At 36.1% G+C, this 14813-nt stretch overlaps 1 protein-coding gene across 10 annotated transcripts in view; it reads right to left on the bottom strand.

Moving 5' to 3' along the window:
- Positions 1-14118, bottom strand: part of LOC131158159 (heme-binding-like protein At3g10130, chloroplastic) — a 46214-nt gene extending 32096 nt beyond the window's left edge. For 3 of the 10 annotated variants that reach the window (XM_058112816.1, XM_058112815.1, XM_058112823.1), the window contains exons 1-4: positions 13566-14096; positions 12957-13094; positions 12804-12872; positions 12635-12733 (exon numbers count right to left, since the gene is read on the bottom strand). In XM_058112816.1, coding sequence (XP_057968799.1) covers positions 12635-12733; positions 12804-12872; positions 12957-13094; positions 13566-14021 — 762 coding nt within the window. In that variant the 5' untranslated portion in view covers positions 14022-14096. Of the gene's footprint in view, positions 1-12634; positions 12734-12803; positions 12873-12956; positions 13095-13549 lie in introns of all 10 variants that reach the window. The other 7 variants (XM_058112818.1, XM_058112817.1, XM_058112822.1 and 4 more) reach the window with 5 other exon arrangements.
- Positions 14119-14813: the final 695 nt, after the last annotated feature.

Raw genomic sequence — 14813 nt, 5'->3', positions numbered from 1 at the left:
ATGCCTATCTTATGAGGAATACAGTGGCCATCCCAGTAGGCTCTAAGTCATGGAAATACATCTCTATCTTCTATACTTATGCTAAGGGTGAAGATAAAGCCTGCAAGTTTGCCATTGACGCAGGTATTTCCATGAATGTAGAGCCAAAGTCATCCTTAAAGAAAATGAATCTCAAGCCCTAGCCACACCCTCATCCGTATAGAGTTGCTTGGGTACAGGGGCGATCTAAGGGAGATTGGAGGCGGCAAGCGCCCCCCCCCCCCCCCCCCCCCCTTCCCGCCAAAAAAATTTATTTTCTTTTTTCAATTGAGCCATAGACTTCCATATGCTTAGCCCTCCTCTTTCCACTTGCCCGCCCCTCGCCCCCTAGCCATTTTTTTTGCACAGCTTGGAACCCTCCCATTTCTTTCTTAGCTAAGGGTTAAATATGTAATTAATTTGAAATTTTTATCCTTTAATTTTTAAAATTCAAATCTAAATATCCAAATTCCCAATTTTGAAAAATCTAAAACTTGAAAAATTAGTTAAGAGATGAACAGAACAATTAAACATGTAGAAGAGTGGCAACTAAAAGACGTCTATGTGGCAAATATTGTGGTTATAGAATGGTAAATGTTGTTTTGTGATATTGTAAAAGATTCACTTGTTTGGTACCTAAAATCTAGTTCTTTGCACATCTTTTGGAACATTTTTTAGGAGGAATAATTTTCATTCTTATTGTTAAAGCTTGATATACATTATTGGCCCACAACCTAATAGCTTAAGCTTTTAGGTAAAGTGGTAACCTAACATGGTATCAAAGCTAGTTACCAAGAGGCCTTGGGTTCTAGTCTTGTTGCCCGCATTTATTGTGTCGTATTAAAAAATTATTGTATTCCCAATAATGGATGATATTATTGTGCCTTTATCTATCCACATGCTGTCGGGCTGCACATGCGAGGTAATGTTAAAGCTTGATATACATTGTTGGCCCACAACCTAATGGCTTAAGATTTTAGGTAAAGTGGTAATCAAACGCTTATGCTTGGGTGGGGTTTTACTATTATTGTACTTTTATTTTAAATAAAAATTTTGGGAACTTCCCTCTTTATTTTCTATTATAATTTTTTTGGCTAAGGGATTGTAGGTTGTTTTATATGCAAAATTATCTATGAAAATTTTAATAGGAAGTCTTGGGTTTGGTTCTACAAGAAGGCCAATCCTTGATTTATTAGGAGGTAACTATGAGGTTGGTCACATTCTCCCCCAATTTGGTTTCACTTGGGAGGGTTTGAAGGGTTATCCAAGTTGGAGTTCCAAGTTTGAAAAAAAAATGTAAATAACTGTTTTAAGGTAGGATTTTAGTGAAAATTCTAATCATATGTTTTTAAATAATTAATGTTATTTTTTACTCTTTTTACCATTATTGAAATGAATTTATTCATGGTTATAATTAAGAAAGCTATTTTTCTTTTAATTCTTTCATGTTAATAGTTAGATAATTAGGCTAAAACTCAATCAAAAATATAATAAGTATCAACATACTAATGGTCTGTTTGGCTCAAAAATTTTGTTTGAGGAAAGGAAACCCAGGCCTAGTAGAGCACCTATGAGTGAGTTAGTTATCGTTTCTAGCATGAAAAGGAGTAGGGGTAGGCCTAAAATAACTTGGAATGAATGAGGTAGCGAGGAAGGATTTAATGGCCATTAATCTAATAGAGGAAAACGCTTTAGATCAGTTGAATTGGCGGAAAAGAATTCATGTAGCCAACCCCACCCAATGGGAACAAAGGCCCGTTGTTGTTGTCATTGTTTTTTCTCTTCACAATAAATAATTTCAAAAATATAAATTTATTTTAATATGATTAAAATATAAGGAAAAAAATTAAATGTTAATGATATGTAAGATTAAAAATTTCATTCAATTTGATATTTTTTTTTTTCTTTTTATATTTATCAATAATGAAACATGAAAAAAAAAATGGATTCTTTCTATTTTTTTAAAAAAAATCTTAATATTTTTCAAGTTTCAAATAGGGCCTAAAACATTTCCAATAATATTTTTACTCATATAATTCCCCCCCCCCCCCCCCCCCCCCCGAGTAGTTTTTTGGGATCCGCCACTGCTTGGGTAGATTAGACTTCCTTGCCAGTTTTACAGTGTTGTAGGGTACCATTCTGGATAGTGCATACTCTACCAAAATATTATATGTCTTGCCCATGGCAGTAGCAAGTATACTGCTCAACCATCCCTAGATCTATGATGCTAATGCCCATAACTTTGGGTAGGAGATTACTTGCGTTTTCATATGGCAATGGCGCTATAACATTGGAGACCTGCTAAGCTCACTAACAAAATTGTTGACTATAAGAACACCTTCACAATGTATGGCACAAAAGGCACCACATTTTTACTCGTAAGAAATTTGAAAATGGAGGGAAAAGGAAAAAAAGCCAAGATTGGTGTTAGCATTAGCACCAATAGTGACTTCAAGTTTGACTCTAGTGAGCCTCTACCTCTTGAGATTACTGTGCTTTTAAGTGAATTTCACAAATTCACACTTGAGAAAATGGTCGATGAGTTTCCCCCTCTACAAGACACTTAACATGCTAGTGACTTTGTTCTTAGGTCCCAATTACCAAACCTCCCACATTATAGGTTGAATCCTAGGGAGCGTACTGAAATGAATAGACAAATAAAAGGATTGTTAAGGAAGAGGCACATTAAGATCAATCTTAGTCCTTGTGTCTCCCCAACTCTTAACTCTGAAAAAGGAAGACGCCTGCAAAATGTGCTGTTAGATTACTACATTACCAAAAAGTGTAAGGTATTAGGCTGCGGCCAATAATGCATATCAAGCTTTAACACTACCAGCAAGTCCAACTCGATTACATGTGAAGAGATTAAAAAAAAGATATATACACACATTATACGGAATATGATCATTTATAATCATCACATAATAACTGTGGACAACAAGACTCGATTCAAGGACCTTATGGAAATCATTGGTCTAATAACATGGTAGATGATTCACTTTATCTAAAAGCTTAAACTCTGTTAGGTTGTAGGCCAACAATGTGTATCAAGCTTTAAAATGTGTGTTGATAGTTGGGTCATCAACAAAATCACAATGAAGTATAGGTTTCCAATTCCTAGGTTGGACAATATATTAGATCGTTCAGCAGGTTCGGATCTACTCGAAACAGGATCTGTGTAACACCTATCACCAACTTAGAATAAAACTTAAGGATGAGTTGACGATTGCTTTCAAGACCCAAGATGGTCTTTATAAGTGGCTTGCTATGCCTTTTATGTTGTCAAATGCACCCATCACGTTTATAAGAGTCATGCAGAACTAATTTATCCTTTTTTAGGTAACTTTCTTGTTGTCTATTTTGATGGCATCTTTATCTGCAGTCAAATTAGAAAGGAACAACCATACCATCTATATGCAGTTTTCTTTGCTGTCACCGTTAGCTATGCTTAGATGCGTGTTAACCTTAACAAATGTTCCTTCCTTCAAATGTTTATAAGAGTCATGCAGAACTACTTCATCCTTTTTTAGGTTAACTTCCTTCTTGTCTATGGCATCTTTATCTGCAGTCAATTTAGAAAGGAACGACCATACCATCTATACGCAGTTTTCTTTGCTGTCGCCATTAGGTATGCTTAGATGTGTGTTAACCCTAACAAATGTTCCCTCCTTCAAATGTATGTCATTTTCTAAGCATATGTGATGTTAGCACTTGGCATTTCTGTTAATCCTGAGAAGATGAAAATTATATTGGACTAGCCAAAGCCCAAATCCATTTCTCATGTGTGTAATATTCATGGGCTAGCTACCTTTTACAAGTGGTTCATTAGGAGCTCTAGCACCATCATAGTTCCCATCACTGATTGTTTGAAGGGAGGGAAGTTCTATTGGTCTAGCTGCTAGAGCTTCTGATGCAGGACAGCATCAAGGATCTGCTGCCAAGGGAGAATTTGAAAAAAAAAAATTGAGGAGAGAAGGGAAGGGAAACGAAAAAAAAAGAGGAGAAGAAAGAGACACACTTAGTGGGAAAAAACACATGTTAAATCTCAACTTAGATTCAACAATAAGCACCTCCTATATGGCTTTCACACACTATTTAAAAAAAAATCCTATACAAGAAATTACTGTTATACCCCTAAAGATATATGAAACTATATATACATCCCTAAAATATGCAAATATTGTTAATGGCTATTTTGGTCGTGTTAAAGCTTGATATGCATAGAAGGCCCACAATCTAATAGCTTAAGCTTTTAGAAGGAGTGGTAATCTAACATGGTATCAAAGCTGGTTACCAAGAGATCCTGAGTTCTAGCCTTGTTGCCCGCATTTATTGTGTGGTGTTTAAAAAAAGTTATTGTATTCCTTATAATGAGCTTTATTTATCATTTGTTTAACTCTCGACATGTTGTCGGGCTGCACATGCAGGGAGTGTTAAAGCTTGATATACATTGTTGGCCCACAACCTAATAGCTTAAGCTTTTAAATGTAATAATCTAACAAGTCATTTAGCATTATTAGTATGTGTTAGTGTAATGTTAGTGTGAATTAGTAAGGGTATTTTGGTTATTGGCATGTAATTGACATATATTATAAATAGAGGGAGAGATACATCATTGTGATTAGGTCTTCAATTTTACTCAATAACTCAACATGGTATTAGAGCAAGTCCAACCTAAACCCTAATTGCATAATTGCCGCTAAACCAAACCCTAAACATCATAATATCCCACACAAACCTGCTGCTGTAGAAGGATCATCAACATCACCAAAGTCCAGAAGCAGGTTCAGGAGTTTCCAGCAAAAGCTGCAGTCGCTGGAAAATTCCCGGACGCTGCTGTCCTCTTCAAAAACTCAAGAAATACTCCATATTTTACAAAACCAACCAAATAGCAAGCTGCAGAACCTGCAGATCTTCCAACCTGAAAAATTTCACAGCCACAGGAGGCTCCACAGGCCACCACTGGCCAGCCGACAACCGGCAGTGCCAGCCCCATGCGCTCGCACGTGAAGGTGTTTTGAGCATCCATTTTGCTTTGATTTCCTCCAAAATGTCTTGAATCCTTTCCTACACCAGAATACCAAGTTGTTTGTCATCCTTTCTGTCCAAAGATATCACCTTTTTTAGTTGCCCATGTACAACATTCAGGGAATGATTGTTTGCTCATGCCCAAAGCTGTTGGTCAATGTTTATTGAGTTCATCGATGCCTGAAACAATGGTATTGCTGAGTTCATGATTTGTTTTTATCTTGCTCATTGTGTGCTTGTGATTTGCTCAGATTGTTGAACATTGTGTGTTGGGATGGAGTCCATGAATTCTAGGAGGACATTGTTCGCTGTGTATTTCTGATTTGCTATTGTATTGAGGTCGTGTATTTTCCAGAATGGAGTTCCCAAATCCCAAAAGTATGTTTTGCCCGTCCATCACTTGTTTGAGTGGACAACATACAATAAGTCGGAATGATATTCAAGGTTTTGCGATATTAGGCATCCCAACAAGCATCTCATCACATTGCATCGTCTGCTCAAAAAAGTCATCCAACATTTTGTATGTCATCTAGTATCTCTCCCACCAGTCCTTGGGTTATTGACTCAGCTGCCACTGACCATATGACAGGCGTATCCAAATTTTGCCCTCCAATATTCAAAAAATCTACCCCAAATTATCCTTGCTGTAGGTCCACTATTACAATTAAAGGGATAGGATCAGTAAATCCTACTCCCACCATCTCTCTTTCTTCTGTTTTATTTATTCCTATATTTCTTTTCAATCTCATGTTTGCTAGTAAGCTTACGAAGTCACTAAATTGTTCTCTAACCATCTTTCCTGATTTTGTGGTTATTCAAAATTTGAAGACAAGGAAGACAATTGGCACAGGACGTGACACTCATGGACTTTACTACTTTGAGTCGCTCTCTCCTCCTATTGCCTGCACAGCAGCTACTACACCACTTCAAAACCATTGTTGTGTTGGTCATCTATCTTTGAACTTCCTACTATCAGTTCTGTGTCTAATATTGAGCGTGAGTCTTGCCAGTTTGGAAAACATCATTGTGTTCCCTTTGCTTCCCGAGTCAATAAACGGGTGGTTAGTCCTTTCATGTTATTCCATTATGATGTCTATGGTCCTACTCGTGCCATATCAAAGTTAGGGTTTCAATACTCTGTTACATTTGTTGATGACTACTCCAGGAGAACTTGGTTGTATTTAATGAAAGATTGTTCTGAGTTGTTTAATATCTTTTGTGCCTTTTGTTCTCAAAACAAGACTCAATTTGATACGCAAGTTAGGATACTTCGTAGTGATAATGCTAAATAGAACTTCAGTCCCCAATTCACTACCTATATAACCAATTCTCGTATGATCCATCAGTCATCTTGTGCCCACACTCCACAACAAAATGGAGTTGAAGAGCAAAAAAATAAACATATTCTTAGAGTCACTTGTACCCTTTTGTATCAAATGAATGCCCCCAAAGTTTTGTGGAGTGATTTCGTGCTCACTACTTGATCTCTCATCAATAAAATGCCATCCTCTATTTTTGGTGGTAAAATCCCAAATTCAACTTAATGCTCCTTTTTTCCCACTTCCTCCTTGAATATTCGATTATGGTGTCCTTTGTCCAATAGTTAAGGAATGGACAAGTTGGACCCTCATGCTGTCAAATGTATTTCCCGGGCTATTCATATATTCATAAGAGATATCAATGTCACTTCTTTGAGTCTATACCTTATATTCTGAGTCCTTGAGATCTGCTAACCTTGATGAGTCATTTCCTCTGCTTAGCCTTCCAGATCCTAACCTATTAACTATGTCCTTGTCCTTCTACATCTTCATCTAGTTTGAGTCCTTCTCGTTGCTTGGATCATCCCAATTTGCAGGTATACACATGGCAACTCAAGGGAGGACAGCCTCCTCCAACTTCTACTTCTGCGCCTCAAGTTCCCTCATCAAATTATCCGACTGCCCAAATTGTTGATCCTCCTATAGTTGTTCAAAAAGGTAAATGCGCTTGTATCCAACATCCAATCTCCAATTTTGTTTGCTATAATCTCTTATCACCCTCATATTACTATTTTGTTAGTACTTTGTCTTCTATTGCTCTTCCAAAATCTATTTCTAAAGCCCTATCCCATCATAGGCAGAGGATTGCAATGGTTGAAGAGATGTGAGTGCTACATAATAATGATACTTGGGATTTGATACCTCTTCCTCCTAATAATTCTGCGGTTGCTTGTTGCTAGGTGTACAATATCAAAGTAATCCAAATGGTTATGTGGCTTATTTGGAGGCCCACCTTGTTGCTAAGGGATATACTCAAGTGTACAATTTGGATTATCAGATAAATTCTCTCCAACCACTAAACTTGCCTCAATACATGAATTCATCTCCTTGGCCACCACTTGTCACTAGCCTATACATCAATTAGATGTGAAGAATGCTTTCTTACATGGTGATCTTTAGGAGGAGGCCTATACAAGTAATCACCTAGGTTTGTTGCTCAGGAAGAGTTAGGCTTAGTGCATCAGCTCAATAAATCATTATAAGTTTAGAACAATCTCCAAGAGCATGGTTTGCTCGCTTGTAGTAATTGAGTTTGGACTTTGACAATGTGTAGTAGATCATTCTATATTTTATAGTCATACTCTATTCGGCAGGATTCTCTTTATTGTGCATATGGATGATATTGTAATTACCGGCAATGATGATCAAGGTATCCAGTGCCTCAAATATTTTTTACAAACTAAGTTTTAGACCAAAGACTTGATCTTTTAGATAAGATTGGACTATTAGGATCCAAGCTTGTTGATACACCCATAGATCCTAACAGTAAGTGAATTCCATATATGGGTGATTTGTTGCCTGACCTAGAACAAAACCAAAGACTTGTTGGAAAGTTGAATTATGTCACAACCCAATATATCTTTTATAACAAGAGTTGTGAATCAGTTTCTTGATTCTCCGAGAACAACTCCTTAGGATGCAGCAATTAGCATCTTGAGATATCTCAAAGGTGCACTTGAAAGAGGTCCCTTATATCAAGATATGGGTCACACTTATATTGAAGGATAGACCATCAATAGAAATGCCTAGCTCTACTCAAGGTCACAGCTTGGGTCAAAATGATCCATTAAGATGCCCGCTTCTTGTCCTACAAGAATTCCCTCCTTTCAAATAGAACTCGACTCCACTGAATTTGGGAAACTACCAAGGAATCCATCACTTGAACAGAATCATCTTGTTTTATAGGAAAGGAACCAGCAGTATGCTTCAATTCGCAGAGTGGACGAGCTTGAGATAGCATCAACTTATACTTCTTGTCAATGGAGAGTGTTAGATTACCCTTCATCTAAATGCTTAAGTAGTTACATTGTGGGCCAACAATACATATCAAACTTTAACACTCCCCTGCACATGCATCTCAATAGCACGTGGAGAGATAAACAAATGATAAATAAAACCCATACAGAGAATAAAATAAGTCAATAATTTTTAAACATAAGCACGGGAAACAAGACTAGAACCCAGGACCTACTCAAAACTTGGCTTTAATACCATGTTAGATTACCAATCTACCTAAAAGCTTACGCTATTAGGTTGTGAGCCAACAATGTATATCGAGCTTTAGTAGAGAGGGAAAAAGAATTTTCATATCAATCATGCTTAACCCTTCAATGAAATAACAATGGACGGCACAAAAAGGATATGAAAAAATTTGGAGAGGAAGGATATCACATTGCATTGTCTCCACAATTGAAACAATCTTGAAGGTAAGCAAGCAACAATCATGGACCTTTAAGTTGGTATTGTTCACCCAAGAAATTTTGTATGGATCAGGATGAGGTTTGACTTCCAAATTTAACTTCTTCACAGCTTCTTCAAAAACTACATTTGTACAACAACTAGGATCAACATCTTGTGGTTATGGATGGTTTCCTATTTACAAGGACTAGATTCTGCATTCCTCATGCTTCCCTGCATGACTTTTTGGTTTAAAAGTTGCGTGCTAGCAGTCTTGTTGACCATTTTGGTAGAGATAAGACCACTTGGAGCTGAAGATAGGTTCTCTTAGCCTCCTTAACAAAGATGTTTCTAGGACCGTGTCTGAATGCCGCGCCTGCCAATTACCAAGGCTAAGAAGAACACTAGCCAATCTTCCAATTACTCATACACTTACAAGGATCTTAGCATGGACTGTATTCTAGGGTTGCCTAAAACTGTTAGGGTCATGATTCCATTCTTGTAGTGTCAATAGGTATTCAAAAGCGGCCCATTTCATTCCACCTAGTAAAACCAATGATGCATCAAACATAGCAAAGCCCTTTTTTGTGAAATTGTCAGCTGCATGAGTTGACACATCAATAGTCCATAATAGGATGTGAAGGGGCCATTTGGTATCACTGTCAAAAATTAGAGAAACAAAAACTACAAATGAAAATAAAAAACCAAAAACAGAAATTAAAAACAAGAAACTAGCAACCTATTTGGTTAACATTTATAAAACTAATACAAATTAAAAAATATTTATTTTCAATTTTAAATCAAATAATATTATAAAAATATAGTTAAAATAATAAAATTACAAATGATACACATTAAAAAAATAACTATAATAAAAATAAACTTTATTATAATTATTTTACTTAATTGTTCTACTTTCAAAATTTATTTTACAATAAAAAATTTATTGGATATGATAATTGAAAAATATTAAAAGTATTTTGTAATTGGCTTTATTATTATTTTTTGAAATTTATGTATTTTAATTATATCTAAATTCATATGATCATTTAATTATAATTTTAATTTAAAAGTGTATAAAATAAATTATTTAATCCAAAAAAACTATTTCTTGATATTAAAATTTCTGGAAATAGGTTGCCAAAATAACTGAAAACCATAAAATCTGGTTTTCAGTTTTTTGGCAAACAATTGAAAACCGGCAATAAAAACAGAAAACTAATAACATAAACAAATGCGCTTTTATAATCTTTTTCTTCACTATGGAGAAACAAAAACAGAAAACAGAAAACAGCAACAATAACAAACAGACCCTAAATTTTTTAGCTATTTCAAAAGACCTTAGGGAAATTGTTTGGCACTAAGCTAAGGTTTTTAGTTGCTTTCCATCTATGGCCAAACTAATGTGGTTAATCATAGTTTGGGTGACTTGGGTGCATAGTAGGGCATAAGCCTAGAACCAAGGATTTGTTTAACCTACAATAAACGGAAAGAGTCCTTTTGAAATTGCCCATGGTTATTCCCCTGAATCCCCTCACCACCTTGTTGACCTAACCCTCTTGTCAATTGAAGCCTACACATCTGTGTCACCTTTATCTAACATATTCATGACCTCCATGTTGATGTTAGACAAAAGATTGTTATAAGCACTACACAATATAAGCTAGCTATTGATGCTCACTGTAGACATGTCAAATTAAATGAGGGCGACTCTCACGATATGTATCAATCCTTAATAATACCCCAAGCATTCTTCCAAGAAATTATATGCTCATGTTTGTCCTTTTGCATTCTTCAGCTTTTGGACCCCCGTGCTTTTGTACTTGAAATACCATCCAATATGAGCATTATCCATATTTTTAACTTTAAGGACTACTTAACAAAGGCACCCTTGAGCCTCATGTTGAGCATCCCAATATCACACCTTAGAGTTGTTCCTCCATTAGTTCCAGTTCCCGTTTGAGAGCTTCCATCACTTCCGCCCTCTTCTGCAAATCGTGCTAAAAGCATTCTAGAAGACAAGCATGTTGTAGCTACACAAGGAGGGTATAAAGGATACATCATGAAATTGACCAATTCCCTACTTCCAACTCCATAGGTTACCAAGGATGAATTGCATCACCTAGAGGAGGGTATAGACAATACCTCGTGAACAATAACAATTGCCCTACTTCCAACTCCACACTGGTTACCAAGGAGGAATTGCATCACCTAGATCCAGATCCATTAGAGCAACACATCCTTCTTTCCTTGCTAGAAACAAGTTTTTCTCACCATGGGGCATAGTTGTTACAATCTTACATTCACAATTCGATTCATAGGATGTGTATTAATTCCACACCAAATTGATTCGAATCGTAGTAGTGAATCAAAAAACAACAGAAACTAAATCCAACAAATCAATTTGAATCCATCTATTCACATGATTCTAGACCTAGCATAACCAAACGACACTACTAGTAAAAAAACTCCAAAAACAGCATTTCTTTTAATTTATTGCTTTTATTTTTACACAAGTACCTTCCATTGTCAATCCTGTGCTAAAAAAAAGAGGAGAAAATAGAATTTTAGGTCTTATGTTGCCTTCACAAAACCATTCTTCACTCTTGGAGGAGTATTCTCTTCAACCATTGAGAAGAAATGCAGACTCATCAGCTAAGGCGGTAGTCATGTTTTGTTGTGTTGTTAAAATTCAAAAGTTGTTCTTCTACTAGTTTGTTCAAATATTATAAAAAGGGCAGCCCGATGCACAAAGCTCCCACATATGCGGGATCTAGGGAAGGGGCGGACCACAATGGGTCTATAGTACGCAACCTTACCTTGCATTTTTGCAAGAGGTTGTTTCCATACCTCGAAATCATGACCTCCATTGCACCTAAGCTCCCTTCCTTTGTTCAATTATTATCAATTTCTTTAATTTTTTTTTTTTTCCTTTCTACCTAGAAATATAATATGCATGAAAATGATTTTTTTTAATTATTGGTAAACACCAAAAGCTAGTTTTTTTTTTCTTGATTCTTTCCCTTAAAAAACATAAATTCCTTTTTTTGCTAATTTTTTATTTGCTCATTCTCTTACTTTTTATTGTTTAGGAAAAGCATACACATGAAATATGATTTTTTATTGCCAAAATTTAAATGTATATACTATTATGGTTGTTATGCAAGTCATCTGGAATCAATTTCACAAAGTTTTACCAAATCTTATGATTTGATTTGATTCGATTCTTGATTCTCACTTCCTAAAATTGGAATTCTAATTCACAATTCGAATCTCAATTTGAGAAATATGCACCGGGGAATTGATGGGGATCACACTTAGCAAAAACTTCCTATCTACCATACGCATAGTCATGATATAGAGTCCTTATGATTATATGGGGCTTTTGTTATTTCAATATTTTACGATTATGTGTTAGTCCAATTTTTAGAGGTTTGATATTATGTCTCATTAATTAGGATTTGACATTATTTCCTATGGATTGTTTCCTCTATATATAAAGGCTAAATGTGTAACCATGAGAAGTAGATTGGAATATGTCCTAAATTGACTTTTGTCTTCATTTTTTTTTTTTTTTTTACTCTTTTTTTATTTCCTATTGTTTTCTCTTATTTTCCTGCATCCTTTTCTTCTTCCAAAGGCAATGGAAAAATAAATAAATAAATAATCCACTAGCACAAACAAATCCCCATGAAATGCACACACATGCACACAGACACAGTTATATATGTACAAAAATACACCCGTTTGCTTCAATAAAGAGTGATATACAAAAACTAATGCCAGATTTAGTGAAATATAAGAAAAATGAACGCAGCAATAATTGTTCAAGGGGGAAAAAAGAGAAGTAAAATAAGAAAGATAAAACAAACCTCATAATTTACAGTCCTTTTCAGTATCTGATATTCTGGTGTTTCCAAATCTGGAGTCTTATAAATCCGCAGCTGCAGAAAATTATAATCTACACATAACTGAGGATAGCAATCACATATGCACAAATTTGACGGTTCAATGAAATTTTAGCATATAAAAGGCTAGTACCTGCCTTATGACATCCCACAAACCTTCAAGAGAAAAATAGTTATTTCTTTCTATAGAGTCCCAAAAGTCCTGCAAGTTCATAAAACATGTATTACCAGCAATGTTGCTAATACACCATACACTTAATTTTCCATCCCCTCTATGTGACCTTACCACATGGCTGCAGAACTTCTCAGTATCTGGGTTGATGCCCATGACAGAGGTTCCTGTGAAGACTAATTCTGGTTTCCATGGCAGAAGAATGAATCTCATCACCATAGTCCACCTTGTAGTGATTTCATAAGGCCCTGTCTATAGCAACTCAATCAGTCAAATATGCAACCCAACCAAAATAAGATCAAGTGCATTTCAATAATACAAAAGGAGCGCACATCAGTTTACATCCAATGACAAAATTTCAGGAGAAAAGTAAAACCAATAATTAAAAGCGAGGAAGAAATAGATCATTGCAACAAATCGTAAATTACCAGATAAACAGAATCAATATACAGACAAGATAAATAAAATAACCCTGAAGGCTGAAAGTAACATAGCCCAAAGGATTACCCTTCAAAATTAGAAATACCAAAAATACATATTATCTTAAGCTCGGATTAGGAAAATAATTTGTTGGGCTACATCATATTAAGACTAATTCCATCATTTTCAATCACCTAGTCACTATAATGCACAAACAAAAGCTTCAATTGGGACATCATATACTATCCCAGCTGTTAAAATTCAAACTATTAGAGGGAGAGACTAACAATGAACGAACCAAACCTGCTTTACCCAGTGCAACTGGAAATCTGGCCCGAAGATTTTCCTCAGGAGGGCTATGTTAAAGAGATACCCACTTATAGTGTCATGTTTGGTGATGGGGTCCCGGAATTTCACACGTTCATCATACGCTGTCCGGTCAATTCCTTGATCATCAAACAGATGAGGCAGATCTTCGTACAAGAATCCCACCAGCCGTTTCACGTCGACCGTTGATTTTGGCGGGCTTTGGTCCACCAAGCTTAGTCTAACAGTCTGCTTTAAAGTTTGGTCGGTTTTAAAGGTTATGCTTCCGGTTCTAAAATATTTGGGACGAGCGAGAGGCTTCCCGACGAGTTTGGCGGCGCTCGGGTGGCGGAAACTAAAGCAGACGGCGGGTATTGGCCGGCATATGTGGTCGGAAAGACGTGCTGTGCTGGCCATGATTGTGGAGTGCGAGCACGGGACTCCCCTTAGCATTGACACCGTTAATGCTTTGGGTTTGTATTTTGGGATGTCCCGGCGTGTGGAGGTATGAATTTTGGCCAGGAAAAAATGATTGGTTGCCGAGACTCGAGGCGGCGAATTGGCTAGCGGCTAGCGCGGTGTCAAACGACATCGTTTCGAATTGTCCAAAGTATGGCAAGTTCTTGTAGATGAAAACGACGTCATTTTGCCTTCTACTACGTAGCACGGCCAACAGCAGTTTGGGGAAGTAAATTTTAGCGGTACTGAAGTTTGCAGTACCAATAATGTTTCTTATATTTTATGTTGCAATATCCATCACTCTGTCCAAATGTCCAACCTCAAGGCTATTTCAGTAATTGTATAAACATTAAAAAGCTTTGGCTACATGGGTTCATCTTAATACAATTTTCGACGATACTAATATAGATTTTCTAGCGAAGTATTAAGTTCACACTTCTTAGATTTAAATTTTTCCTCTGAAAAAACAGTTTTCTTTCTCAAAAAAAAAAAAAAAAACAGAGTATGTTGGACACCCGCAATGATGGCATCACCAAAGGTAATTGTAGAGTTCTTAGTCAAGTTTATTAAGATGTATGGTAATCTATACAATACAAATAAAAACAGTAAGTGTGGGAAGCAGCAGAGTGTGTTCAATTATGGATCTCCTATGCAGCCATGATGGTTCTCTATCAAAACAATTGCTATTGGTGTCTTTTCTCCTTATTTTTGGGCCAAAACCTTTTTTTGTTTAAATGTTATGAAAATGAATCCATTGGTGGATTTTCAAAATTTAGAAAATGCAAG

The sequence above is a fragment of the Malania oleifera genome, chromosome 6 (genome assembly GCF_029873635.1).
Source record: "Malania oleifera isolate guangnan ecotype guangnan chromosome 6, ASM2987363v1, whole genome shotgun sequence".
NCBI classification, from domain to species: Eukaryota; Viridiplantae; Streptophyta; class Magnoliopsida; order Santalales; family Ximeniaceae; genus Malania; species Malania oleifera.
The sequence above is the reverse complement of the archived record's forward strand: the minus strand, read 5'-3'. Positions and strand labels throughout refer to the sequence as shown.